General features: G+C 36.6%; 1 protein-coding gene across 1 annotated transcript; it reads right to left on the bottom strand.

The window, feature by feature from the left end:
• Positions 1 to 234: 234 nt before the first annotated feature.
• On the bottom strand, positions 235 to 26,618 carry LOC127791004 (mitochondrial phosphate carrier protein 3, mitochondrial-like). The gene is made up of 6 exons (XM_052320741.1): positions 26,228 to 26,618; positions 2,213 to 2,574; positions 2,086 to 2,129; positions 1,493 to 1,707; positions 1,280 to 1,404; positions 235 to 298 (listed from the first exon to the last, which is right to left on the bottom strand). Exons 1-6 carry the CDS (start codon positions 26,528 to 26,530, stop codon positions 235 to 237), a joined length of 1,113 nt encoding a protein of 370 aa, XP_052176701.1. The 5' UTR covers positions 26,531 to 26,618.
• Between the last annotated feature and the right edge of the window lie 649 nt (positions 26,619 to 27,267).

Raw genomic sequence — 27,267 nt, 5'->3', positions numbered from 1 at the left:
CTCGTCACATTTGCCATCACAACACCTATATGATAATCTCGTCCAATAATCTTTTGTTGAATCAGAAAATCAAATACAAAAATCAAAACTGGGTGTGAACAGAGAGAATAAAGAATTCCCACCGGATCAAGTTTCAAGTAGGAGGCACCAGCAACTCGTTAATATCATTTATCCGCCGTAACAAAGCGACGACTCATCCTCGCAAGAGAACTGTTTGGTGGTGTTTGTCGATTATCAGTTAACTTTCACCTTTGCAGGCACGGCGGAAGGCTGAGGAGCGCCGCCACCAGTGGTTGGCCTGGTAAGATCAACGAGCCCCGTTACCATAGCCAGAAGAGCAAAAACAAAGAAGTTTATAAATAAGCAGAAAACTTGCAAAGAATTTCTAAGGGTAAATCACAACAAAAATAACTAATTTTTGGTGTGTTTTTTATTTTGGTCATTAAATTTTAATTCTTTTCAATGTGATCACAAAAATTTAAAAAGTTTTGCAATATGATCACATATAAGAATTTTCAACTGATGTGGCAAATAAAAAAAATTATTGTACAATTACAACCAATCAAATTGTGCCACGTGTTAATATATAATAATAATATTATATTAAAATATTATTGCACAATATTTTTATTTTTGTCGAAAAATTTTATATGTGACCACATTGTAAAATTTTTTAAATTTTTATGATCACATTGAAAAAAATTAAAGTTTAGTGACCAAAATGAAAAACACACTAAAGTTTAGTAATCTTTGGTGTGATTTATCCGAATTTGTAACATATTGGAGATTTTGCTTTTTATCAATTTGAAACAAGGGTAATGTATAGTATAGGAAAACCATACAATATTTTCAGAAAGAAGAGGTAATGGGTTGGGTTTAGATCACATTTGTGTAAAATAAATAACCGTCAAAGAGAATTTTATTCTAAAAGATACTATGTCACATCGTGTTGCCTTGTATTTTCAAAAATACTATTTCTAGCTGAGGAATTGTGTATAAAAGTTTGGTATGTACCTTTTTTCTAAACAAGAATATATATATATGTATGTATTATTAACAAGTCTTGTTAGTAACTATAAATATTGTTTTTTTAATGAAAGGTTACAAGTTCAGATATTATTTAAATTATGAAAACGGTGTCTTTGCAAAAATAAAAATTAAACTAAGTAAAAAAAAAATTTAAATTCCTGTGACATGAGAGTTTCGTGCACTATAGACATCGTTTTATATATATTAAAAAATAAACAAGCTAGAAAAACCCGAGGATAGCAAGACTTACAGTCCAACGAAGACTTTGAAAGCATCATAAATACCCCACTGTGCTCCAGTAAGGGTTCCAATCATGACTATACGGAGCGGAAGGCCACGTGTGAAGAGACCCCACAGGCCTAGCTGCTTCACAGCCTGCCATATGCAAGCAAATGACAACAACATATATAAATGGAAGAAGAAAAATCCAGAACTAATATGTGGGTATTGTAGTCACACTCACATCACCAACTGTTGCCCCCTTGGCATTGTTCAGAAAAGAGACCAAGTTATCAGCAGGATGTGATACAATGGCACATAATACACCAGCTACATATCCACCAGCAAAGCTCACTCCAAGCTGCAGAGTTTTGCTGCACTGATCCTTTGGTGTTGGGATGGCATACTTGTATAGCATCTCCACAATAGTCTCAAAGGATGCAAACTTCATCATTGTATCTGCAAATTACCCATTTTGTTTGTCAGCAGTCCCCCTAGGGGATGCAGTTAATCTTGAAGTTGATTAGTGGAGTAGGTAAGATCTTATACACTCTTTCTTCAATCCTGTTAGCAATTATTCCTCTTATCTTATGCGTCAAAGTTGCCCAAAAATTAGTACATCTGTAATATTAGTTAGATACCAGAGGAAAACGTATCGCACACCACTATTAGTTAACAGTTACTAATGTAAAGAGAAATTTCATATCATCTTACTTCCAGGAAACAAAGAGACACATGCTTAGAACAATTCCATAAAGTCAAGGTCGTAGTGAAGAAACTATATCCCCCTACAATTTAGGGCTTAAGTTTAAATTGTTGTAAGGAACATCAACTTACATGGAATCTGCCGTCCCCAAAGAGGAACAATGCCCTTGTAGAGCCTACAAAAATAACAAATAATATGATAAATGAATAGAGTATTACTGTTTACTGAATACCAAGTAGTTTTAAGTGAGAGGCCTACCCAAGAACACCTTCAGACTTGACAAATTTCGGAAGGCCGTCTGACAAACCTCTGGCAAACCCAGGCTGAGTTTGGACACGAACCTTCACTGCCTCAAAAGGGCAGAGGGCAACATCAGCAATTACTTCAGCAGATGCAGAGCCAGCAAGGTAAATTAAAGTCTTATATTTTGCTGCATACTCTGGACCGGCAATGTCAGAATAATACTTCTTAAAGAACTCATAGAATCCAAATTTGCAAGCGCCCTGCCCACTGTAACCAAGCAAAGTTGGTACCCAACCCCTGAAGAAGCCTTTCATTCCTTGCTCCTTAAGTAGAACTCCAAATCCAGAAGAAATGTTCTTGTATTTTGCAGGATTAATCTGAAAATGAAAATCCCAATGCCAATGTCAGTATTATATAATTTCTCTACTAATGAGTAAACCACCCACTATATAAAATGGAAACTAAATGAGCTCATTGTTTTTGTTTCAGTGTCACGTTTTGGTGCCAAATTGTTATTTCCAGATTTTGGTGGGAAAGAATTGTACAAAAAGGGGGTACAACATAGTGTCACTGTGTCAGGTCTTCATGCTCCTTCTTTTCCAGTAACACCATCCACCATTATATGTTATGATTCTGGTGTTACCGCTAGCGCAATATTGTGGCTATGATTTTCATATAGAAGTATCTCTGTGATTCATTTTCCATAAGAAGTGATTGTAGTATCATGTTGGAAAGAGGCAAGAGGCAAATGACTTCAAGTCTGCAGTCATTTTCATTGGTTACGCCTAGATACAGGAAGCAAGAGGTCGAGAACTGTTTGAAGATAATGTTAGAAAACATGACTTAGAAGCTATTGATGTGGTTTGAAGGAGTGAAAATAACTGTTAAAGATTATTCATAACCAATAAATTAACAACTATCTGATATACTTTAGGTTGTTTGTAGCTGATCTTTAGCTAAATTTCAGCAAATTCTGTTTATATTTTTTATGTATAAATATGTGCTTTTACTACTGAATAAAATAGTCTTGTGTGTTCTTTTTATTCTCTACATATCTTTCCATAGAATATATTCCCATTTCTTCTTCTCTCCATAAAAAACCAACAAATGGTATCAAAGCATATTTTCTTGAGGGACCTATGAGTATGGAAAATCATCGAGAGCAAGACCATGAGCAAGAGTATGAAGTGTACAGAGGAGAGATTCTAGACGAAGCAGAGATGGATACAGGTGTCGACATGTCTAGGGCTGAGGAAGAAGAAGACCTTAATGCTAAGGACTTGCGGGAGATGAAGAAGAGACTTAGGGAGATAGAAGAGAAAGGTAATGCCCTTTGCGAAATGCAGGCCAAAGTTGAAAGGAAATGGGCGCTGTTCAAGATTCTTCTAATGGGTCTGCTACACAGGCTGAGAAGGAAGAAGTGGACGCCCGATCAATATATGTTGACTATGCATGCACACCGGAAGAGGATAAGTTATTTTAACCCTACTTAAAATCATATTCATGCATATGCCCCATAACCATATCTATGTCTCATAACCATAAACCATAAAATGCCCATATGTCTATATCTAAGACATGTCAAAATTAAAAATTTGCATTTGCAACCTCAAAGTCAAGGAGGAGTGTTGAAAACATGACTTAGAAGCTGCTGATGTGGTTTTAAGGAATCAAAATAACTGTTAAAGATTATCCATAATCAATAAATTAGCAACTATCTGATATATTTCAGGTTGTTTGTTAGCTGATCTTTAGTTAAATTTCAGCAAATTTTATTTACATTTTTTATGTTTATATATGTATTTTTATTACTAAATAAAATAGTCTTGCGTGTTTTCTCTATTCTCTGCATATCTTTTCATAGAATATATTCTCTTTTCTTCTTCTCTCCATAAAAAACCAACAGATAAAAAAATGCAAGTCTGAAAGTTGTTTATTTGGGGATCCCCGACATCAGGAAAAATCCAAGCAAGAAACTTTCAACTACTTGTTACACAAAATGAGCTGAAGCTTAATGGATAGAAAGCCAAGGCTCTCTCATATACTGGCAGGACAACATTGATCAAGGGAGGTCTCTCAGCCACCCCAAACTGTGCCATGTCTGTTAACAACATTACGAAGTCAATATCCAATCATATGGAGCAAGTTTCAAGCAGATTTTGGTGGGGCAAACAGCAGGGATCTAAATATTTGCACCTTAAGAGCTGGAAAGAGATCCGTAGGCCAAAGGAATTAGGAGGTCCGGGGTTAAGAAATTTCCATCAAATGAACATGGCTTTTCTTGCTAAACTAGAATGGAAAATGTTGAGAAAATCGGGTTATTTTTCTCAAAAATCAAAATCACTACGAATAATACCCAACAATAATTATTGAATATAAAAATAAATAGAATACCAAAAATTAACGAGTTTCGATCAATTTGGCCTATGTCCTCGAACACCACCAAAATATTTTACTAATATCCAAAAAAAAAAAAATTACAAAGAGAGAAAAAAAGGAATACAAATTTGTGGGATGATTTTTTCGAAAAGAGGGTGGGTGAGCCATTTTTATACAAAATGTGCACCTTCTCAACCCACACAATCCGCGACGTGGGATTAGAAGGACTAACACCAAGACTACAAATCTCCACTTTGGCGGATCTCCCAAATCCCAACCAAATTTTTCAAAAATTTCTTCAAAGAAGCTATCATCACTAGTGTCTTCAAATGTGTTTTGTAGCACTAACTTCAAATACTAAGGATATTAATTAAGTCCAAATAATTTTGGAACTTGACCATTGTCACAATCTTAATCATCATATCAGTAGGATTTTCAGTGGTTCGGATCTTCTGAATCTATATATAGCGCCCCGTCCTTTCCAGAGGGTGTCACTATGCCGGGGGCCCAACATAAATACATACATTCTCTTAACACGATACATTTCTATACAGTTCAAGTACCGTATTTCAAACAAAACCCCCAGCATATTATCTACAAATACGGAAGTGATAATCAAAACCTGACAGGTTACTTAACCGAATTCACTTTATTCATAACTTGGAAATCGTAATATAAGGTATCTTCAAATAGAATACATAGAGAACCATCTCTCGAAAGTAACAACTAAGTACCCCAGACATAATCAAATGACGCGTCAATACCTCATTGAACAATATTTCATGATCATTCATAATACATAACATACTTGATTCTACAAAACTAAATCATCAACGGAACATAAGTTCGACATGACTAAAACACAACCGAATCTTCATGAATAAGTAGAACATCGGATCTACATGTTGAATCCATCGGCCACGTCATCACGTGTCGTCATATCTTAACCACTTCCTTACCTAAACTGTAAGTCTCAACTAAAACGTTTGAATGTTCTAGGGGCATAGCCCAAGTTAGATGATGAATCATCTAAGTAAGGGTTAAAAATTCATATTTTCCGTGCATGGATACAAAATGCAACATAACATCATTCCTTTAGTTTGAGTCGACCGCACCCAACTACTACTCTCCATTTTAACAGCCTCCTTACCAGGATAAGGTGTATGGGTGCATCCTTGGCAGAGTAGCGGCGCTAGTCCCTAATTCCAAACCCTTATGCGATGCTTGATCAATAATATTATCGTGAATATAGGCATAACTCGTCATCAATACATGTAAATGCATTCTACATGATGCATAACATAACATAGCATGTCAATATGATAGAATCACTTGCTTAAAATTGGTTTTGAGTTGAACCGATTACCTTTTGCACCAAGTTTAGAATACATCGAAAAATGTGAATCGCCTTGATTTGCGTGTCCAACCTCGATTTTCGTGTCGAACTTAGAGATTACTTAATCTCGAGCCATAATGATCCCTAGACACTATATTTATTTCAAAGAAACATAAATATCTATTTTTCATAATTTCTCCATGATTTCTTCTATTTTTATCCCATTTTCCTCTCTTAATATTTCAAATAAATACCTCCTTAAGCATTTTCTCTAATATTTTTGCACAACAATTCATAATATTCTGAGAACTTTAGAAATAAAATTCCAAAACTTACCTGATGCTTCAATTGCATGCTTATCGAGGCTATCTTACGCGAAAACCACGAAACCCTAAAGTCAAACACCAAAACTTTGAACAAAAACCCCCCCCTTATTTTATTTTTTCGAATTTTTTGGAATTTTTTTCAGATTTTTTCAGCATTGCACGTGCCCCCATTGGCCCCATCTTTCTTCTCTACGCGCCCCCACTCGCAGGGGCTGGCTGGCGCGTGCACTGCATGCACCGGTCATCTTCCTTGGGCATGATCGTGACCAGCTCTGGTTTTTTGGCCTTTTTTCCTTCGTTTGAGCTCCGTTTTGCCTCCCGTTTAAACCTACACCTTCATCTTTTCATCCTCTACAGAATTATTGCTTCAAACGCCTTGATTGGAGCCATTTTTTGACTGCTCAAACCCATTTTCCGGCGAAGCCTGATTTTCCGACGAAGCTTCGTATCTCTCTCAAACCTTAACGAAAATCTCTCAATTTTTTCAGAAATGATCCTTTGGACATGGGGAGCAAAAGCCCCTTATTCATTTCCCTCAATTTTTCCTCAAACGCTCAGATCTTCGAATTTAATTTTCTTGAAGCATTCGACCAACTCTCAAATACTCTATTTATAAGCAACCTTAAGCCTCCAAATGCTCATAGCTGCTCAACCCAGGCCTCTAAGGATTCAACCGTGTCGGAGGAAGACGACTGCAAAGGTGGCCAATTTTTCATGTTTTCCGGTCATTTCTTAGCCAGAATTTCGGTGCGTAATTTGGGGGTCAAATGATGATGTTTTCAGGATAAAAGTTTGCATGATAAACTTGGTTCTTTACTAAGTGAATAGCACTCTGACTGTCACAATGTACCTTGATGTACTTCTGACCAATTCCTTATTCATCAAGCAACCCATAAAGCTAAATTGCTTCTTTCACAGCCTCTGTAACTACCATGTACTCTGCTTCTGTGGTAGACAACGCAATTGTAGACTGTAAAGTAGACTTCCAAATGATTGGTGCATTTGCTAAAGTGAACACGTAACCAGTAGTAGATCAGCATTTATCCATATCACCAACATAGTCAGAATCACAATAACTAATTATGTATTTACCCACTTTCTCATCCTGTTTAAATACTAAGCTAACATCTATGGTGTCCAGAATATATCGCAAAATTCATTTCATAGCTTACCAATGTTCTTTTCTAGGATCATGCATATACCTGCTCACAACTTCAACTTCATGTTAAATATTAGGCCTTGTACATACCATAGCATATATCAAGCTACCAACAACTTTTGCATACGAAACTTTTGACATATACTCCCGTTCTGCAACACTATTCGGAGATAAAGATGCACTAAGCTTGAAATGAGGAACTAACAGGGTACTCACAGGTTGCCAAAACATTGTAATACTTTCTTCATATATGTTTTCTGAGTCAAACAAAGCCTTTCCCTTTTCCTGTCTTTGATTATCTCCATGTCGAGAATCTTCTTGGCTTCACCCAAATCTTTCATTTTGAACTCCTTATTCAGTTAAGCCTACAATTTTTCAATTTCTTCACTATTCTTGGAAGCTATCAGCATATCATCAACATACAGAAGAAGATAAATGAAAGATCCATCTTGTAACTTGCGCAAATACACACAATGATCATATTTATTTCTTGTGTACCTCTACAACATAAACTTATCAAATCGCTTGTACCACTGTTTTTGAGATTGTTTTAATCCGTGTAACGATTTGTTTAGTTTGCAAACCTAATTTTCTTTACCAACAACTCTGAATCCTTCTGGTTGAATCATATAGATTTCCTTTTCCAAGTCACCGTGTAGAAACGCGATTTTCACATCCATCTGAACTAGTTCCAAATCCAATTTGCACTACCAGGGCCAACAAAATTCTAAAGGATGAATGTTTCACAACTAGAGAAAAAACTTCATTATAGTTAATGCCCTCTATCTGAGCGTAGCCTTTAACCACCAACCTTGCCTTGTAACAGACATCATTTTTGTCAGGAAATCCTTCCTTCTTTGCATATACCCATTTGCATCAAATTGCCTTCTTTCCTTTCGGTAAGCTGGCTAGCCTCCTTGTCTCATTCTTCTAAAGGGACTGTATTTCTTCATTCATGGATTTCCTCCACCTTTTATTTTCTAAACTTTGGATAGCTTCATTATAAGTGGTAGGAATATCATCATTTACAATTGGAGATGCATAGGCCACCATATTAACAAAACGAGCAGGTTTTCGAATCTCTCGTCATGGCCTTCCTATTGCTATTGATTCTTGTTGTTGTGGAGGTTCTTAGGTCGAAACCTCTTCTTCATCTAACGATTCCTCTGCCATAGGAGTCTCTCCACCTGATTTGCTATTCACTACTGGGTCAATAATTCTTCTTTCAAATTCCACCTACTTTGGAGTATTCTCTACCTGCTGTGGAGCATCATCAAACTGCTGCACAACTTCATTTATTACCTTTTTCAACATGACAGATTCATCAAAAGTAACATCCCTACTACAGATTATCTTCTTCGATTCCGGATACCAGAGCCGATATTTCTTTATTCCAGAAGTGATTCCCATGAACAATGTTTTCTTTGCTCTTGGATCCAACTTAGATTCCTTAACATGATAGTATACAGTGGAACCAAATACATGTAAGAAATTATAATCATTAGAAGGTTTTCCAGACCATACCTCAAAAGATTTTTTTTTTCACAAATAACAATTAATGACAACCGATTAATGAGATGACTCGCATATGTTACAGCCTTAGCCCAAAAGTATTTTCCCAACCTAACATTGGACAAGTTACACCGAACTTTCTCCAGCAACATTCGGTTCATACACTCTACCACCCCATTCTGTTGCGGTGTATCTCTAACTGTGAAGTGTCAAACAATACCTTCATCTTGACAAACTTTGTCAAATGGATCATTTCTATACTCACCACCATTATCTATTCTAAGTCATTTGATCTTTCTGTCAGTCTAAATTTCCACCATATTTTTTCATTTAAGGAAACATCCCAACACTTCATCATTTTTCTTTAAAAAATACCTTCATACTCTTCGAGAATAATCATCAACAAAGGTAACATAGTAGTGTTTGCCTCCCATAGATGCTGTCTTGGATGGTCTCCACACATTTAAGTGAACATAATCCAGAACACCTTTGGTATCACGGATTATAGTGCCAAATTTCACTTTCGCCTGCTTCCCCTTGACACAGTGTTCACAAAAGTCTAATTTGAAGGTCTTGACGCCTTCTAATAATATTTGTTTGATTAAAATTTGCAAAGATTTTTCACCTCCATGTCCCAAATGCATATGCCACAGTTTGGTTGCTTCTGTATCCTTGTCATCATTGGAAGCTATTGGTGTTGTTGTCCCAATAACTGCATTATCTTGATAGTAATACAAGTTATTATTCTTTCAAATAGCTTTCATCATTACAAGTTCGATAGAGATCACCTTCATAACTCCATTTTCTACAGTTACTTTCAATCCCTTAGATTCCAATATTCCCACAGAAATGAGATTCTTTGTCAAACTCGGCACATATCTCATATCTGTCAGTATTCTGGTTGATCTATCATGATTCCTCAAGTGAATTGTGCCAACTCTGATTGTTTCACAAGGTGTGTCGTTTGCTGTGTAAATAACTCCTCCATCAAGTACTTGAAAGTCAAAGAACCAATCCCGATTGAGACACATATGATGGCTACAACCCGAATCCAAAAGCCAAGCACCAGAATAGCTTGTCGAATATGTAAGAACTAGTGAAAAGGTCCTGTAACACCCCAAATTTTTCGGGCGTGTTATATCTTAGGATTTTGGGAATATATTTTTTTTTCACACCACAATCACTAACATACATCACACAAATTCTCAAAAACCCTAATTTCACTTTCTCAACCTAACAAGCCCAATAAACAAATAGCTAAGAGATGTGATATAATTACGAATACGGAAGCCAGATAGACCTTGATATGGTACACAACCATAATACTTTATTGATCATATAGGAAATTATTCAAGACATCTACAAGATATATTACATGGACTGAGCATCTTAAACATGACCGAAAACATACTAAGGTTTGCATCAACTGAATTTCTCATACATACATAAAGATATGCTAAACACATGCTACAAAAAGCAAACAAGCTTATCCTTCAGCCATCTCTTTTCCCTTAAAGTCGTTTTGTCGAACCTAAAATGTTTGAATATTCCAAGGACATAGTCTAATTAGAAGATGAACCTTCTAGTGAGAACTCCAAAACAATTTATATACATGCATGAACAGATATAAAACGAATGAGGAAACAATGAGGACTATTCTGAAGTGTCTCGTGAACATGTCAGCCTCCTCCAACAAGAGCTTTCTCAATGGTGCACGCATAGCGCCTCTCGGGAGATCCCTAACCATGTTATCTCGGTCTGACCTCATAGAACTCATGCAAGCACCACATTTGTTGTCCCTTAGGCTCATGACCTTTCCCACTAGAACTTTTTTGATGGCGCACGCATAGTGCCTCTCAGGGGATCTCCAGACTTTTGCCTTCGGGCAATAACAAATAGGTACAACAGTATGGTCACACAAATTTTATAAATGCAATAGTTGAAAACCAACAGCATATATTTTCAAGAAAACAAATTTCATATATGCAACATGATTTCACGTAAGAGAACAATAGGATTTTGCGTACAAGAACGTTACACAAAACACGTTTCATGCAATATGAGCTTTACACAAAATAGGATTTTGAGTACTGGAGTCTCACATAAGAGAACAAAAAATAGAATTTGGAGTATAGGAGTCTTACCTTGAACTTAATTCAAGATTTCTCAAAATTCGTGCAAATCCTCAAGTCTTTTGACCAAACCACCTCCTCATGCACCCTCACGCGCTGTCTAAGTGCTTCTTCTTCTGTAGGAACAAAAGCCCTCTATCCACTAAGCTCGAAACACTGTCGTCTAGCATAAATTTATCACAACTTAGAATGAGAAAATCCTTGGCCATGAACACCCTATTTATAGGTTTTGAAACTTGGCCACCAAGTAAGTCACATTATATTATAATATTTCTTAATAATTCCAAATCTTTTCCAAATCTTTCAAGATATTTCAATCATTTCAAATCTTCTAAAATCTTCTCTAATAATTCCAAATCTTCTAAAATTTTCTACAATCAAATCGCATCCAATCAAATCTTATCAATAAAGTCATCATGAGCCTTCATCCTTATCTCTAAAGTCATCATGAGGCTTTATTCTTAATCTCCCAGATGCCTCTAGGAGAAAGATTTCAAGAATTACACTTTGACCCGAATTTTTTGCATAATTGCACTTATACCCCTTTCAACTTGGTCCATGAGCCATTTTTTAATTGCACTTATGCCCCTGGAGAAAGGATTAATTACGCTAATAACCATAATTTTTAGATAAATTACACTTTTACCCAAACTTCAATATTACGATTTTACCCCTGGCTCAAAAATTGAACTTCTCCCTCAAGACCTTCATAACCCTTTGAAATGTCCTACTTCCTCAAATATCAAATTAATTTACATTACTATACTAAAAATGCAAAATTAATAACTCTAAAATTGCTCGATAAAGATAATTTCGCCCCAGTGTCCTCACCGGGCTATTGTTTCATCCCGAAACTACCTTAAGGTTGATTCTTACGAAAAATCAGAGCCTTCTTAGGGTTCCGTTGACTTCCTGAAGGTCTCTTACAATCATTCGATTTTTCAACCCAAATTACAGTTGTATTTTAGTTGTATAAAAAATTATCTTGGTTCCGATTTCTTTTAATACCATAAATCCCATCTCAAGACGCTCATTAATGGCGTACCTTTTTCCTTAGGTATCTACACTCTAGGGCGCTCCCTGCTGTCGATTCAGCGATTTATTTTACTATCGAGCCACTTTTTTGGTATTTTAAACTCACTTAAAATATGTGGAAACCTTACGAAAATATGGGTTAATACAAGTCTGAACTCTCATCACCAAATTCAGCAACATTTGAGACAATATTCCTTTTATCAGATCTGCCTTTAGCTTTTAACTTTCGACAATCCTTCTTCTAGTGGCCTTTCTCTCTATAAAATACATACTTATCTTTGTTTGGTCTGGATCTCGAACTGGATCTCCCTCTTTTTCTTTTCTTCTGATTCTGCGAACGACCTCTTACAGTCAATGCTTCGATGAGCCATGCGTTGCTTTTTTTTTTTATCTTTTTTTCTCAACTCATAGCTATATAAAGCAGCACAAACTTCACTAAGAGACACCTGAACCTTCCCGTGAAGCAGAGTAGTTTCAAGAAATTCAAACTCCTCAAGAAGGGATCCTAACAACATCAAATCCAAATCCTCATCTTTGAACGTTTCATCCAAATTTATCAAATCAGTTACCAACTGATTAAAATTGGTGATATAATCATTTATCATGGTACTAAGAACATAAGTAAAGTGGAATAATCTCTTTTTCATGTAGAGTTTATTCTGACTGCTTTTCTTCAAAAACATTTCCTCCAATACCTTTCATAGTGTACTGGTAGCATTTTCCTTTGAAAATGCATATTTCTACTCTCTAGACAGGCATAATCAGATTGTACCACACGTCAATTGATTGATGGTCTTTCATTATTTTCCTTCAATATCATCTGATACCAGGAGAGTGTTTGACTACTCAACACAGACTTTTAGTACTTGACGTCAAAGTAAGAAATTGGAAGAGAAAAAATCACATAAAACAAAATCTAAGAATTAGGTGGTGGGATTTAAAAGGGGATAAACAACTAATCTTCAAAGAAAAATTAAGGGGTAGAGGGGAATGGAAAGGAGAAGGATTGACAAACCAAATGTGGAGAGAAATGGCTAATGCCCTGAGAAGCACGACAAAGGTAGTCCTTGGAGAGACAAATGGTAGAGCCGCTAATCTCAAGCAGTCTTGGTGGTGGAATAAAGAGGTACAATTGAAAATTAAAAACAAGAAAACTTGCTATAAGGCTGTATATCAATGCAACAATGAAGAAAATCTAAAGAATTATAAAGAAGCAAAAAAGGAAGCAAAAAGAGCTATTAGTGAAACAAGGTCAAAAGCATATAAGAATCTATATAAACAACTTGATACAAAAGATGGAGAAAAGAATATATATAAATTAGGTAAAGCAAGAGAAAGAAAAACAAGATATCTAAATCAAGTGAAATGCATAAAAGATGAAAACCAAAATGTATTAGTGAATGAGGGAGCAATTAAGGAGAGACGGAATGAGTATTTCACAAAATTATTCAATGATGGTGGCGAGACAAGAGTTATGTTGGGACATCTTAGTAACTCTGAAGGGAATGTGAGCTATACATTTTATCAACGCATAAGTTCAAATGAAATAAAGCAAGCTTAAAAAGGATGAAAAATTATAAGGCGGTGGGACCGGATAATATACTAATAGAAGCATAGAAATGCATGGGAGAAAAGGGCATCTCCTGGCTAACGAAATTATTTAATGCAGTACTTAAATCAAAAAAGATGTCAAATGAGTGGAAGAAGAGTACTTTGGTTCCTATATACAAGAACAAAGGAGATGTTCAAAACTGTGAAAATTACAAGGGAATTAAGTTAATGAGCCATACTATGAAACTTTAGGAGAGAGTAATAGAGCAGAGCCTCAGAAAAGAAATGGAGGTCTCGAAAAATCAGTTTGGTTTCATGCCTGATAGGTCAACAATGGAAGCTATATACCTACTGAGGCGCTTAATGGAAATATATCGAGATCATCAGAAGGACTTGCATATGGTGTTTATAAATCTAGAAAAGGCCTATGATAGGGTCCCTAGAGAAGTATTATGGAGAGTTTTAGAAAAGAAATGAGTTCGAAAAGCCTATATACAAGCCCTTAAGGACATGTATCACGGTGTGGAGACAAGGGTCAGAACATGCGGAGGAGATATTAAACCGTTTAAAATTACAATGGGACTGCATCAAGGTTCTGCACTAAGTCCATACTTATTTGCTTTAGTAATGGATGAACTCACTAAAGATATTCAGACAGAAGTGCCATGGTGTATGCTATTTGCAGATGACATAGTGTTGGTGGATGAAACAAAAGAATGAGTGAGAACTAAGCTTGAGTTATGGAGAAACAATTTAGAATCTAAGGTGGTGTTCTCTTTGTGTTTCAGTTTTGAATTTTGAGTTTTAAATTCATTTTGAGTTTTGTGTTTTGAGTGTTTATTTTGAGATTTTTGAAAACGCGTTCTTTTTGTCATTCTGAAAAATTATTTCTTAAAACAGAAAACTAGAAAACGTGTTTACTTTAAAATTTTGTAAAATGCTATTTTATGATATTTTATTTAAAAAAATTCATTTAAAGTAATTTATATCAGTTATTAATAAATTATAAATCCAAAAAAAGAAATAAAAAATCAAATTTACTATTCAAAGAAGGAAGTAAAATGAAAATTAGGCATCAAAATAAATTTAGTATTAAAATGAGAAATGAATATAGAAAACACAAACACATAGAATATGAGGAGTAGAAGGAAGATGAAGATCGGTGAAAGGGAGCCGCGATTCGAACGACAGTAGTGGTTGGGGTGGTCGGTCGACGGCAGTAAGCGACGACTGGGGTTGTCGAGCGACGGCGGTGGGCGGTGGCGAGCGCGATGGTTAGTCGTTCGGCAGTCGAATAGAGAGGAGACGGTGATGTTAGACGCGATGCAAGGGGAGCGACGGTGGGCGATCGACTGAGCTCGCACGACCGGTGGCGGGCACGGTCGATGGCGGTGGTAGCGGTGGCAGTGGCAGATGCGGTTGATGACGATGGCAGAGGCGGTGTTGTGTTTTCGCTTTTGCGATTTTGGGTGTTTTGGAGAGAACTCGGAGAAGAGAGGAAAGAGAGAGAAGAGATGGGGTCTACCAGCGACGGAGATGGCGGCTTTCGACGATGGTGGGTGAGGTCGAGGCTTGAGAGAGGAGAGAGAGAGAGAGAGAGACGAGATGCGAGATTGGAGGCTGGGGTGAGGCGTTGTGTGCGATTGTGCGTTTTCCGTGTTTTGATTTTTTGTTTGTGTTTTCACAGAAAACGCCCAAAACAACAAATGTTGTTTTGGATTTTCTTTACAAATTTTTTCTTTGTTTTCGAAAATGCGTTTTTAAAAACAGAAAAGAGAACGTGTTTTCAGTGTTTTGAAAAACTGAAAACTTAAAATGGGTTGAAAACAGCAAAGAGAACAGGCCCTAAGGGATTTAAATTAAGTAGAAAGAAAATAAAATATATGGAATGTAAATTTAGTAAGAATGCAAGAATGGAAGATGTTATAATAAAATTGATAGACCAAATCCTAAGAAAAGACCATTTTCAATATTTGGGATCAGTGATTCAAAAAAGATGGAGAAATTCACGAGGATGTCACACATATAATTAAGGCAAGTTGGCTAAAATGGAGAAATACATCGGAGGTGTTATGTGATGGTAAAATTCCATTAAAATTGAAAAGAAAATTTTATAGAACAGCTATTAGACCAGTCTTGTTGTATGGCTTAGAATGTTGGGCAGTCAAATACCAGTATGAGCAAAAGACGAGAGTAGCAGAGATGAAGATGTTAAGATGGATGTGCGACTATACAAGAAAAGATAAAATTAGAAATGAGGTTATTCATAATAAGGTAGGAGTAGTGCCAATTGAGGAGAAGATGAGAGAGACTAGACTAAGATGGTTTGGTTATGTGAGAAGGAGACCAAGAGACGCTCCTATAAGGAGAGTTGATGAAATGGAACAATTAGTCAAAAAAAAGAGGTAGAGACAGACCCAAGAAGACTTTGGCAGAGATATTAAAGTTTGATATGAAATGTATGAACCTAAATGAAGATATGACAAAAGACAAAAATACATGGAAGTCTAGAATTCATGTAACCGACCCCACATAATGGGATAAAGGTTGGATATGTTGTTGTTGTTGTTATCATCTGATTTCTTTTCTTCAATGCCAATATCTAGACCTTACTGAAAAAGAGCATCCAGAACCTCACATTGCCACATGCCGAAATGGCTTGAACCGTTAAACACCTCCACTGCAATTCTTGTCCAAGTGGACGAAGAAGAAGCTCCCAATGTGGATGGTTTTGAACTTCTTTCATCTTCCATTTTTGTCATTTTCTATATTCAATAGTTGTCAAAACAAAACAATCTAAGAAAATCTTTTATGATGTGGAAGATCAAATATAACTGCAACCACAGAGCATACTAAGAAAAACTTGACAAAAAGGATCTTTTTTGATGTGGAAGATCAGACTCAGCTACTGTAACTCCTCGCTCTTCTCGGGAGTTAGATAACTCATGATTTCGAGGATATATTTTTTTTTTCGCAAACACATAATATAAATCATTCCCCGACAATACCATATCACCTTCTCAGCATATCAAACTTAGAATCATTAAGCTAAGACAGGTAACATCATCATAAATGCGGAAGCTAGATCGAAATCTCAAATGGTACATAACCGAAATCGTTTCATTCATAACATCAAAATCGTACCATTGTTTAACATCACATCTTCAAAATAAAATACATCATAATCCAAAAGACATGCTACTATCTACCTACAAGTTGTCGTCAATCCTCGACAATTCCTTTCCCTTTGGCACCACTGCTTTCACTTGGAATGTTTGAATATTTCAAGGACAAGGTCCAAAATAAGATGTTGAATCATCTAAGTGAGAATTCAAAATATTTTTATGAATGTAAGCAAGATATGAAACAACTGAAATATCATGACAAATCCCAGCCCAAGAGAATCCCACACAACACTTAACCCTAATCGAGAAAAATACAATCTCTCTAAAGGCAACACAACCACATTGACACATTAGCATAATACAGTCCTAGCTTAAAAGGGACAACCTCGATGTATGAACCCGGGTATCACCCCACTATCATGTCAGGCATTACGTTTCCACTCAGAAGCATAACTTATCACGTCTGTAACGCCCCGCCCTTCCAAAAGGCGTCACTATGTTGGGGCCTATTATATAAATACATATTCTCTTTCTTAAATACATTCCTTAAACCTCAAATACCGTATTTCAAAGAGAAACCCCCTAACATATCCTTACAAATGCGGAAGCAATAATCGAAACCTGATATGGTATATTCACTTTAATCATAACATAAGAATCCGTACCATTACATCATATCTTTAAAAGCCTTAACACATAAATACATGGAGACTCGTTTCCCGAGATATTAAGTAAACACCTCAGGTGCAATCTAATGATACCTCAATCATACATTGCCATTTCTCATCTCTTCTAAAACATATCCGGATCTTCCTGAACAAATAAAATACCGGAATAACTTGTTGAATCCATCGGACATGTTACCCCGTGCCGTCATATCTCAATCAGCTCATTGCCTAAAATACAAGTCTCAACTGGAACGTTGAATGTTCAAAAGGCATAACCTATTAAAAGATGAAACTTCTAGTGAGGGTCCAAAAACATATATATGAATGTGTTATGCAATAACATGAACAAGCATTTGCCCTAGTGTAACTTCCCTGGCCCACAAGTCCGGCACAGAATTCTAGGCAGAATCTTGGCACCTCCAGCAAGATAATCCTAACGTTATTCCATCAATTGCCCTTGGGGAATTACGGCTACACTATCAATGTAACATCCCATTCCCATGCACAAATATCAATATGCCAATAGTATTGTGCCATGCAAATCACGACTTTCCATACAATATGACAAAATGATCATAACTTTAATAAATATCATGTATAATAAGCAATAATATCATACATATAAGTTCTAGGGATAAAATCACTCACCTCAATTTGCATGCCCGACCTTGATTTTCGTGTCAACCCTCAAAAGTTACACCAATCACTTTATCTTGAGCACAACAATCCTATAAATCATATTTTATTACAAAATATCTCAATATTCCAATTTCTTCTTATTTTCCTTCATTTTCTTCTAGTTTTCCTTCTAAAATTTCGAATAAATACTCTTGGGACTATTTTCTCAAATCTTTCTTCACAACAAATCATTAAAGCCTAAGAACTTAAAATGAAAATTACTGAACATACCTCAAACCCTCATTTGCACGCAAAACGAGACAGATCATTGCAGAAATTGACACATCGAGAAGGCAAACACCAAAAATTTTTGCACAACCCTCGAGGAAACATTTTTCTAGAATTTTTGAGATTTTTTGCCAATTTTTCTGACCCTCCATGCGCCCGCACACGCTAGGGCGAGTGGTCGTGCATGAAGACCAGCGCTTGCAGCCACTGGCCGGTCATCTTCTCCGGCAACGGCTAACCAGCAACGCTGTTTTTTTGCACCTCCTTGATCTCCTCTTGAAGTCGATCCCGATGGCATAGGTTCGACCTGAAATGAGCTCCGAAAGACCCTCCACTGGCCGCTTGGAGTCTCGGCCAAGGCGTCCACCACCCATCTCCAGTGACCCTCGAACAACCTTGAAACTTTAACAAAAATCCTTCAAAATCTCCATATTTTCTCCTCAAGCTATGAGAAACAAAAGCCCCTTATTCCCCTTGCCCAATTTGTTCGAAAACACGACCAATTTGAAGCAAAAATCTCTTCCAGAATCGGCTATCAAGAACCCTTATTTATGGGCATTTTCGGGCCTTCAAACGGCTGAGATCGACCAACCCATGTGCCTCAGAGCCTCAACCTCCCCTGGATCGACCTCAAATCGACCTTACCCGACCAAAAATCCAAGTTGCAGGTGCTCGACGACGTGGCTAACTTTTCCAATCAGCTTTCTTCGAAATCCGGCCACCCCGGTGGCCTTTGTTGGATCTGCCTTTACGAAAAGGCTTCCCCCAACCATGCCTCGTGCAACCCCGTGGTCCATTTCGGGGGTCGGCGACCGGTCATGTGTTGGTCGGATTCCCATTGGCCAAACTTTGCTGATTTTGCATTTTGGCCCCTCCAAGTTTGGGTTTCACACTTTGACCCATTTCACATAACCCCTTAACTTTTCATAATTGCATTTAAGACCCTCAAGTCCTAAAACTTCTATTTAACCCCCGAAAATTCTGAAAAACCATCATTTCAACCTTCTTCTGACAATTTCAAAAAACTGCACTTAGGCCTGAATCTTCGTTTTAGCCAAAAACCCTTTCGTTTCTTCCTAAAACAGCTAAAGGGTTGTTCCTTATGAAAAATCGAAGCCCCCTCAAGCTTTCGTTGACTTCCCGAAAGTCTCTTGCAACAATTTGGTTTTGCAACTTAAATTGCAACTGCCTTTTAGCTATACCGAAAGTCACTTCTGGTCTAATTTCTTTCGATGCCATAAATCATGCCTCGAAATGATCATCACTGCCATATCATTTTCCTTTGGTATCTCGGTTTCAGGGTACTCCTTGTAGTCGATTCGGTCATTCATACGGTAAGAAATTACTCTTATATCCTCCATTTATCTGAAATTTCACTTTTCCCCAAGAAAATTTACTCTTGAGTCCTTTTGAAATTCTCGGGTATTACAAGATCAACACAAACCCTGGCCACATATGATCAACACTATCGTTGGGAATCCACGTCCACCTCGAAAACAATGCTACCGCTCAAAAGCCTCAGGGTGGTGTCCATTTGCAGCCCCGCCACTCAAGCCGATCCGGGATGGTGTCCATTCTCAACCCCGCCACTTGTCAACTCGCAAGGGTGGTGTCCACTCTCAGCCCCCGTCACAAGTGGGCATTAATCCTTAGCACGCTTCTCTAGTGCTATCACTTAGGTGTCACGTCATAAGTTGACATCTCATCCCATATATACAACCAGTCACCCTAATGTAACTTTCCTGGCCACCCAGTTTGGCACAGAACCCTAGGCAGTCATCCCGACACACACACGACACGAAATACCCTTATACGTTGCTCCGACAAATACCTTGGGAAATTACGACTACATTATCGAGGCAATATCCCAAGTTGACATCTTACATGAACAACACAAAAACATGCCAATGCCGCATACCATGATTCGATGCATTATATAAAACAACATTTTATGTACATAATTTATCGCACAAAATTCAATGCACATGCATAAAATATTTTGGGACGAACCCATATGAAACCAATCATCACAGGTTAAACCGTTCACATGCAACAAAAACCTTTGCATGTAATCAAATCAACTTTAGGTAGAATCAAAACCAAGTTTTAGGATAAAACCACTCACTTGTGACAAAATTCAAAGCACATCAAAAAACATGCATAGCCTCAATTTTTGCACCCAACCTTGATTCTAGTGCACAAGCTCGATTTTTGCACAAATCACTTCACCTCAAGCCTCTAAGGATTCATTATATTTATTCAAATAAACATTAAAATCTATTTTTTCATAATTTCTTTGCATTTGTCTCTATTTTCTTTCTATTTTTCTCTTTGAAAAATCTAAACTAAATACCTACTCAAATATTTTTCCAAATATTTTCACACCAAAATTACTAAAATAATATTCCAGATTTTTCCTAAGTTTTTTCCTATTTTTCTCTAGTTTTCATAATTCCATTTTTCTCAAAAATAAATATTTCTTAAATAATTTTCCAAAATTTTCTCCATAATAATTCATAAAATAATATTCCCAATTTTCTAAAATTTGTTAAGAATTTTTCAGAATTTTCTTCTATTTTCTTATTTTTACTTTCTTTTCTTTTCTTTTTTTTTCTTACCTCCAATCATCTTCTCTGGCCACGGCGACTTTGCCGGCGACTCCGATGGATGATCCGACTCCACAGCCATGAATTACTCCTTGAGGCGATCACCATGAAGCCCTCTGATGATTGAAACACTCGCTAGAAAAGGCCAAATCGATCGATTTTCAATCCAGCTCCAACGAATCCCAACTTTCCGATGAACTCCCTAAAACTCAATCAAATTAGCTCAAACATTCACGAAAATTTTCAGAAATAATCCTAAAAGTATGAGGAACAAAAGAATTTTATCCTTTTCCCTCAATTTTTCCTCAAATACTCGGATTGACGAGTTTAATTTTTGCAAAATTTGGCCACTTTGAAACCTCTATTTATTCCCAATTCCGAGCCTCGAAATGCCCATGGTTGGTTAACCCAACACCTTTAGCGTCTCAACCTCTCCCAGATCGACCCAAAACACCAACATCTGACCCCCAAAACACGGATTCAAAGCGTCGACATTCCGACCAAGATACAGTTGGAAATCTTGAAAATTCGGCCACCCTCGTGGCCAATGTCGGTCAAGGCTTGGTCCTTGAGCTTCCCCAACCACTTCTCTCGAGTTCCTCGTGGTCGGAAAGTGGTGGTTAGCGATTGGCAGTGGCTGGTCGGCCACGACAGCTTTGCAGATTCCAAAAATTGCACTTTAACCCCTCTACAAACTTTTAAATTTATTTTGGCCTTTTTCTTAAAGCCCCTGAACTTTTCATAATTACCATTGAGACCCTCAAGTTCTAAAATCTTCATTTCATCCCCAAAGATTCCAAAAAATCATCATTTCAACCTCCATCGAGCAAAATTAAGAAATTACACTTAGCCTCGAATTTACTTTTTGATTGCAAACCCTATCGTTTCAACCCGAAACTACTTAAGGGTTGCTCTAATTAATAAATCAAACTCTCTTTAGGGTTCTGTTGACTTTTTGGAAGTCCCTTACGACAATTCGATTTTTCAGCCTGAACCGAGGCTATACTAAAAACTGTTTCTAATCCGATTTCTTTCAATGCTAAAAATCATGTCTTGAGATGCTTGTTAATACTATATTATTTTTCTTTGAGATGTAAGTTTCAGGACACTCCTTGCAATTGATTCAGCTACTCTTAACTATGCAAAATTACACTATAAGCTCAAATCCTCTAAAACTTCCATTTAAGTCCTAATGCAAATTACGCTTAAGTGCTTTAAAATTTCTCGAGTGTTACAGTTGCAACCATATAGCATAAGCATATTTTGTTTAAACAGGGCTCACCCCCTTTTTGAAAAAATTATCCCACAAATTTGTATTACTTTCTTTTTTTGTAATTTTTTTTTGGATATTAGTGAAATATTTTGGTAGTATCTGAAGACGTAAGCTAAATTGGTTAAATCTCGTTAATTTCTGACCTTCTATTTATTTTTATATTCAATAGTTGTTGTCGGATATTATTTACGATAATTTTTGATGTTTGAGAAAATAGTCCGATTTTCCCAACAATTGGTATCACCATAAATAATACTCGATAACAACTATTAAATACAAAAATAAATAGAACACCATAAATTAATGATGTTTGACCGATTTAGTCTACGTCTTCAGACACTGTCAAAATATTTCACTAATATCCAAAAAACAAATTACAAAAAGAGATAGAGAAATACAAATTTGTGAGATGATTTTTCCAAAAGAGGGGTGACCCCTTTTTATACAAAATATGTGTTGTAAAATAATACCGGATTAAAACAGGGTCGCAACTGACAATTTAAGAAAAAAATTAGACACCAGATTTTACGTGGAAAACCCTCAAACAAATTAAAGTAAAACCACGGGTAAAGATAGAAGAATTCACTATGAGAAATAATAGAAGTTACAACTTTTTCTTTATATCACAAGAAGATAACAACAAAATAATCTCTCTTGAAAATAAGAAAAAATATTATTTTTCTCCAACACCAAAACCAATGGAGAGAGGGGGTATTTATACATGGAACATACCCCTCAAAAGACAAAATTAGACTACCTAACTTAGGCACAATTAGTCTAACTAAGTTAAGTAGACTAATTATGCTTAAGTTATGCCAAAATTCAATAATATGCACCCTCCCAACCCACTCAATCAGCAATGTGGGATTGGGAGAGCTGCCACCAAAACTACAGAAGATGCTCTTGCATGAGTGGAATTTCAAGGTGTCTATGGGAACAGCTTCTCAAAACACAAGAATTGCAGGAATAGTTCATTCCTTGATGCCCCCAATGTTTCGCTGCCAGCTCTCAGATGTGGAAAACTTTAATCAAAGCCAAGCGAAACCTTCTTAAAGGAGCATGCGAGCAGTTAGGAAATGCAAAAACTATCGATGTTTGGCATGATCGACGGGTTCCAGCAGTGGCATCCATTAAACCCCAGAGTAGAGTTCCAAATTTAACTCCCCAAGTCAGGCTTCAAGAAGAAAGAAGATGATCCGAAAAGGGTTTTTCCTCCTGAATCAACAGCAGCCATAATGCAAATTCCATTCCCTATTTTCAGCAAGACAGATTCATGGTCTTGTGTGGATAGTGCAGAGTCAGTCTTCAGTACAAAGGCAGCCTATTTCATTCAAAATGGGAGTTCGGGCTCTTCATCAAGAATGTCCAGCAAGGAATGAAAGAATTTATGATCTCTTCACATTCACAGTAGGCTGAAAATGATGTTATGGAGAATAGCGAGCGGTGCTTTGCCTACCAAACATGAGTTAATTAAGAGATTCCTTTGGAGAATGATAGACGTTTCCTCTCTGAGAGTGCCCAGAAAACTTCTATCCATTTATTCTTACACTGTAATATAGCACACGCTATTTGGTCCCACTTTTGGTGCGCATTCAGATAGATGGTGCTTTAGTGATATTCAGGGATGGCTTTCTGCTGTATTAAGTAGTCCATACAGCCGGATTCTCAAAGATGTTTTAGACAAGCTAAATTGTTACTTTTGTGGCAGCCAATTAGCATGGAGTGAACATGTCCAGTTGAATAATAGCCCCCCAGATTCATTTCTAGTAATTGCAATCAAGCCTTCCTAGATATGGTTGGAGATCCTTCGAAAGGGCCCGGTCAAATTGAACTCTCGTGCAGCCTTCTCAAATGGTCAAGCTAATGGGGGTATATTAGCCAGAGACTGATGTTCTCCAGTAGGAGCTTGAACTTTCATTGGCAGGGGTTATGATGCTTTTGCTGCATAATGCCAGAAGCAATGGTGCTAAGAGAACTAGAAAAGCATTACTTATGGCTGAGAATTTGGGTTGGCAGAAGGTCAGTGACTCTGTGTGGAAACTGATTTCTTTGAAGCGGGTTCATTTGGGTAGACAAAATGTGGGAGAGATCCAATGGAACAGTTTTGCTCTGATCCATGACATTCGGCAGAAAATGAATTAACACAAAGGCTGAGCTATCTGTTGGAACATTTTTGAAATTAATGAATCACTTTCCGAAAAGTCATATCTATTAATGAAAAAGATATGAATGGTTATTCATCAACTATTAACTATCAAAGTTACTATTCAAATAGTCACAACTTTTCATAAGGGGTAGTTAAGTTGGTTGAATAACCAAATACTAACTGCCTTGGGGTTATTCTCAAAGGTTACAACTCTTTATCGACAAGTAATTACTTAGTGACTATATATTCAATAATCACAATTCTTCATGAAAGGATCCAACTTTTCAAAGAATGGTTAGTTATATTGGTGGCTATTCTAATAATTACACCTTTTCATAAAAATGTATCAAGGTATGGAATAAACTACTCAAGGTAGTTACGATTTTGACTATTTAGAAAAGTCACAACTTTTGTGGAAGGGTATGAACAACTCTATAAGTAGAGTTTTCATTTGGGGTGTGTGTGTGTGTGTGTGTGTGTGAGAGAGAGAGAGAGAGAGAGAGAAATATATCACAAAGTTATTTTACCATTTCCTGTGAATTGATCTCTCGACTCAAATATGTAATACTAGTCACTAGAAACAGCCGAGCAATTAATAATGTATGTAGGTCGAGGACGAAGGTAATGGGCTTAGCCTTAGGAACGCAGTAATGCTCCACCACTTGAAAATATATAATGTAAAAAAGGTTTTCATATATTTTGTACTGGAAAAAATCATATAAAACGATACAACAGTAACTTTACCATAATAATGAATCATTTTAATGGATGTTTATTAATCTTTTCATGTATGAATACCATTTGAAACACATCACTGTCTAAGCATTAACAAATACTTCATGATATCTTTCTATGAAAAGGCCGTTACCATGGAAAGATAAACATCTACACCATATTATGAAGAGAAACACTAAAATGGTGTTTCTCACAAGATGTCAAATTTATATTCAAAAGCGAATGGGCAAGGAAAGTCAAAATCTCAGGCATCCTCTCACAAGATGTCATATTTATATTCAAAAACAAATGGGCAAGGAAAGTCAATTCTCAGGCATCATCCAACATAATGAAATGCCAGTGATCACTGTCGAAGAAATCTGTGAGAAAGAGCAGTCTGCGCTTTCTCCCTCTGTTACCTCAATAAGTCGAGGTAGGAGCTCTGCCCACCATGAGAGCAGTGTTCTTTCCTTCGACGGCCACAGCCCTTTGTAACTTTTTATATATGTACACACACACTCAAAAGGTTTAGTCTTGATCTTTTTTATTTTATCTAATTTGAGTCATTTTCGAAAAACAAAAAATCATGAACAGTTGTTCCTCCCACAACCCCATCAGATTTAATTAGGAGAGACTATCTCCATACGTAGAGACAGAAGAGCACCAAAGAAGATTGATACGATTTTTTCACACAATTAATTACGTATCCTTCTACTACTAGTATATACATATAATAAATAAATTGCACACAGTTTATGTTCAATTCTACCGATTGAACACTGAAGCCTTCCAACTTCAGTTTCCAAACCTTAAATTCCGCATAAGGCCTAAAATCCACAAATGCCACAAATCTAAAATGCATAGCCCCAACTTAAGTGATTCAAAGAAACAAAAACTACCACACAGGTAATCGGTACAGAGGCAGTGAGATCAGATTCAGAAATTCATTAAATTGATTTATACATGAAAAAGTAATCTAGTGGAAATTTTGAGATAAAACATTGTGACTAGTGAATGAAATATTTTAACATAATTTAGAAAAAAAAAAAAAAAATCTGACATAAAGGCACGACAAGTTTTAACGTGAATATAAGCTCAAGTATAAGTTCGTACTTATATGTACACCTATATGTATATGAACACAAACAGACACAGAGAGAACCTGCATGTTGCACTTGACGAGATCGAGAGGCGTGACGGTCATGTGAGTGAGGCCACAGCTAAAAATACCACCGGCTGTACAGGCCGCGTAATAAGTCGGCGAGTACAGCTTAATCTTACCGGCGGGCTCGCTAGGAGAAGCGATCACGAAACTCTTATTCGACGACGGAGGCGAGGCCGAAGAACGAAGTATAGCATTCGAATTCGGAGTCATGAGATCGACAGGTTTCTTCCATGACGTTGCGGAGGAGTAGAGGAAGCTCGGAACGAGAGTCCGACGACTAGAGGAGTCTGGGAACGCCATTTTGATGAAAATGAAAACGTTAGGACTACAGATCGATAGATGATTGATTGATTGATTGATTTCGAAGCTCTCTGTTCAGTCGATTGAGATTTGAACAGTTCTTTGATAGAGAGAGAGAGAGAGAGAGAGAGAGAGATGGCAGTTGCTTTGGTGTTTGAAGGATGGAAAACGTCTCTGCCTTTTCAAAAGAACAAGCCCCGTTTTTCGCGCGCCTTTTCAGGATCTAACAACATGTATTATTGCAACTCTTTCATAAATATGGGGCAAAATAATATTTTTCATAAAATGAGAGAGATTAATGTTTCAATTTAGAGTAAATTACACTAGCCACCCCTCTGGTTTGATATAATTACAAAGACTACCCCTCTAGTTTGAGATTATAAATATTTTCCCTAAGGTTTAAAACGTGTATTAGACAACTATAATGCACAAAAACTTCTTGGGAGTGTCGTTTCGACGTTTCTGAAATAATTATATTTTCGAAACTCCAAGAAATATTTTTGGACTACTTTTATAATTTTAAAAAAAAATTGTAACTATTTTGTAATATTAGAAAAATACCATTTACAATTTGGAAGCTAATTTTGATCCACAATAGAGATAATTTTTTTTCTTTCTCTAACTTAAAATTTTTAATTTTTTTTTAGAATTTGTTTCTAAAATTTGTTTGAATACATTATAAAATTTATATTTATTTTTAAATTGAATAATAATTTTTATAACTTTTTATATTAAAA

The sequence above is a fragment of the Diospyros lotus genome, chromosome 14 (assembly GCF_014633365.1).
Source record: "Diospyros lotus cultivar Yz01 chromosome 14, ASM1463336v1, whole genome shotgun sequence".
Classification (NCBI taxonomy): Eukaryota; Viridiplantae; Streptophyta; class Magnoliopsida; order Ericales; family Ebenaceae; genus Diospyros; species Diospyros lotus.
The sequence above is the reverse complement of the archived record's forward strand: the minus strand, read 5'-3'. Positions and strand labels throughout refer to the sequence as shown.

Coding starts and splice junctions, on each gene's coding strand:
- LOC127791004 (XM_052320741.1), bottom strand. CDS start 26,530: ATGGCGTTCCCAGACTCCTCTAGTCGTCGGACTCTCGTTCCGAGCTTC. Junction 1,708..2,085: donor TTGGGGACGGCAGATTCCAT/GTAAGTTGATGT, acceptor GGTAATTTGCAG/ATACAATGATGAAGTTTGCA. Junction 1,405..1,492: donor AGGGGGCAACAGTTGGTGAT/GTGAGTGTGACT, acceptor TGCATATGGCAG/GCTGTGAAGCAGCTAGGCCT.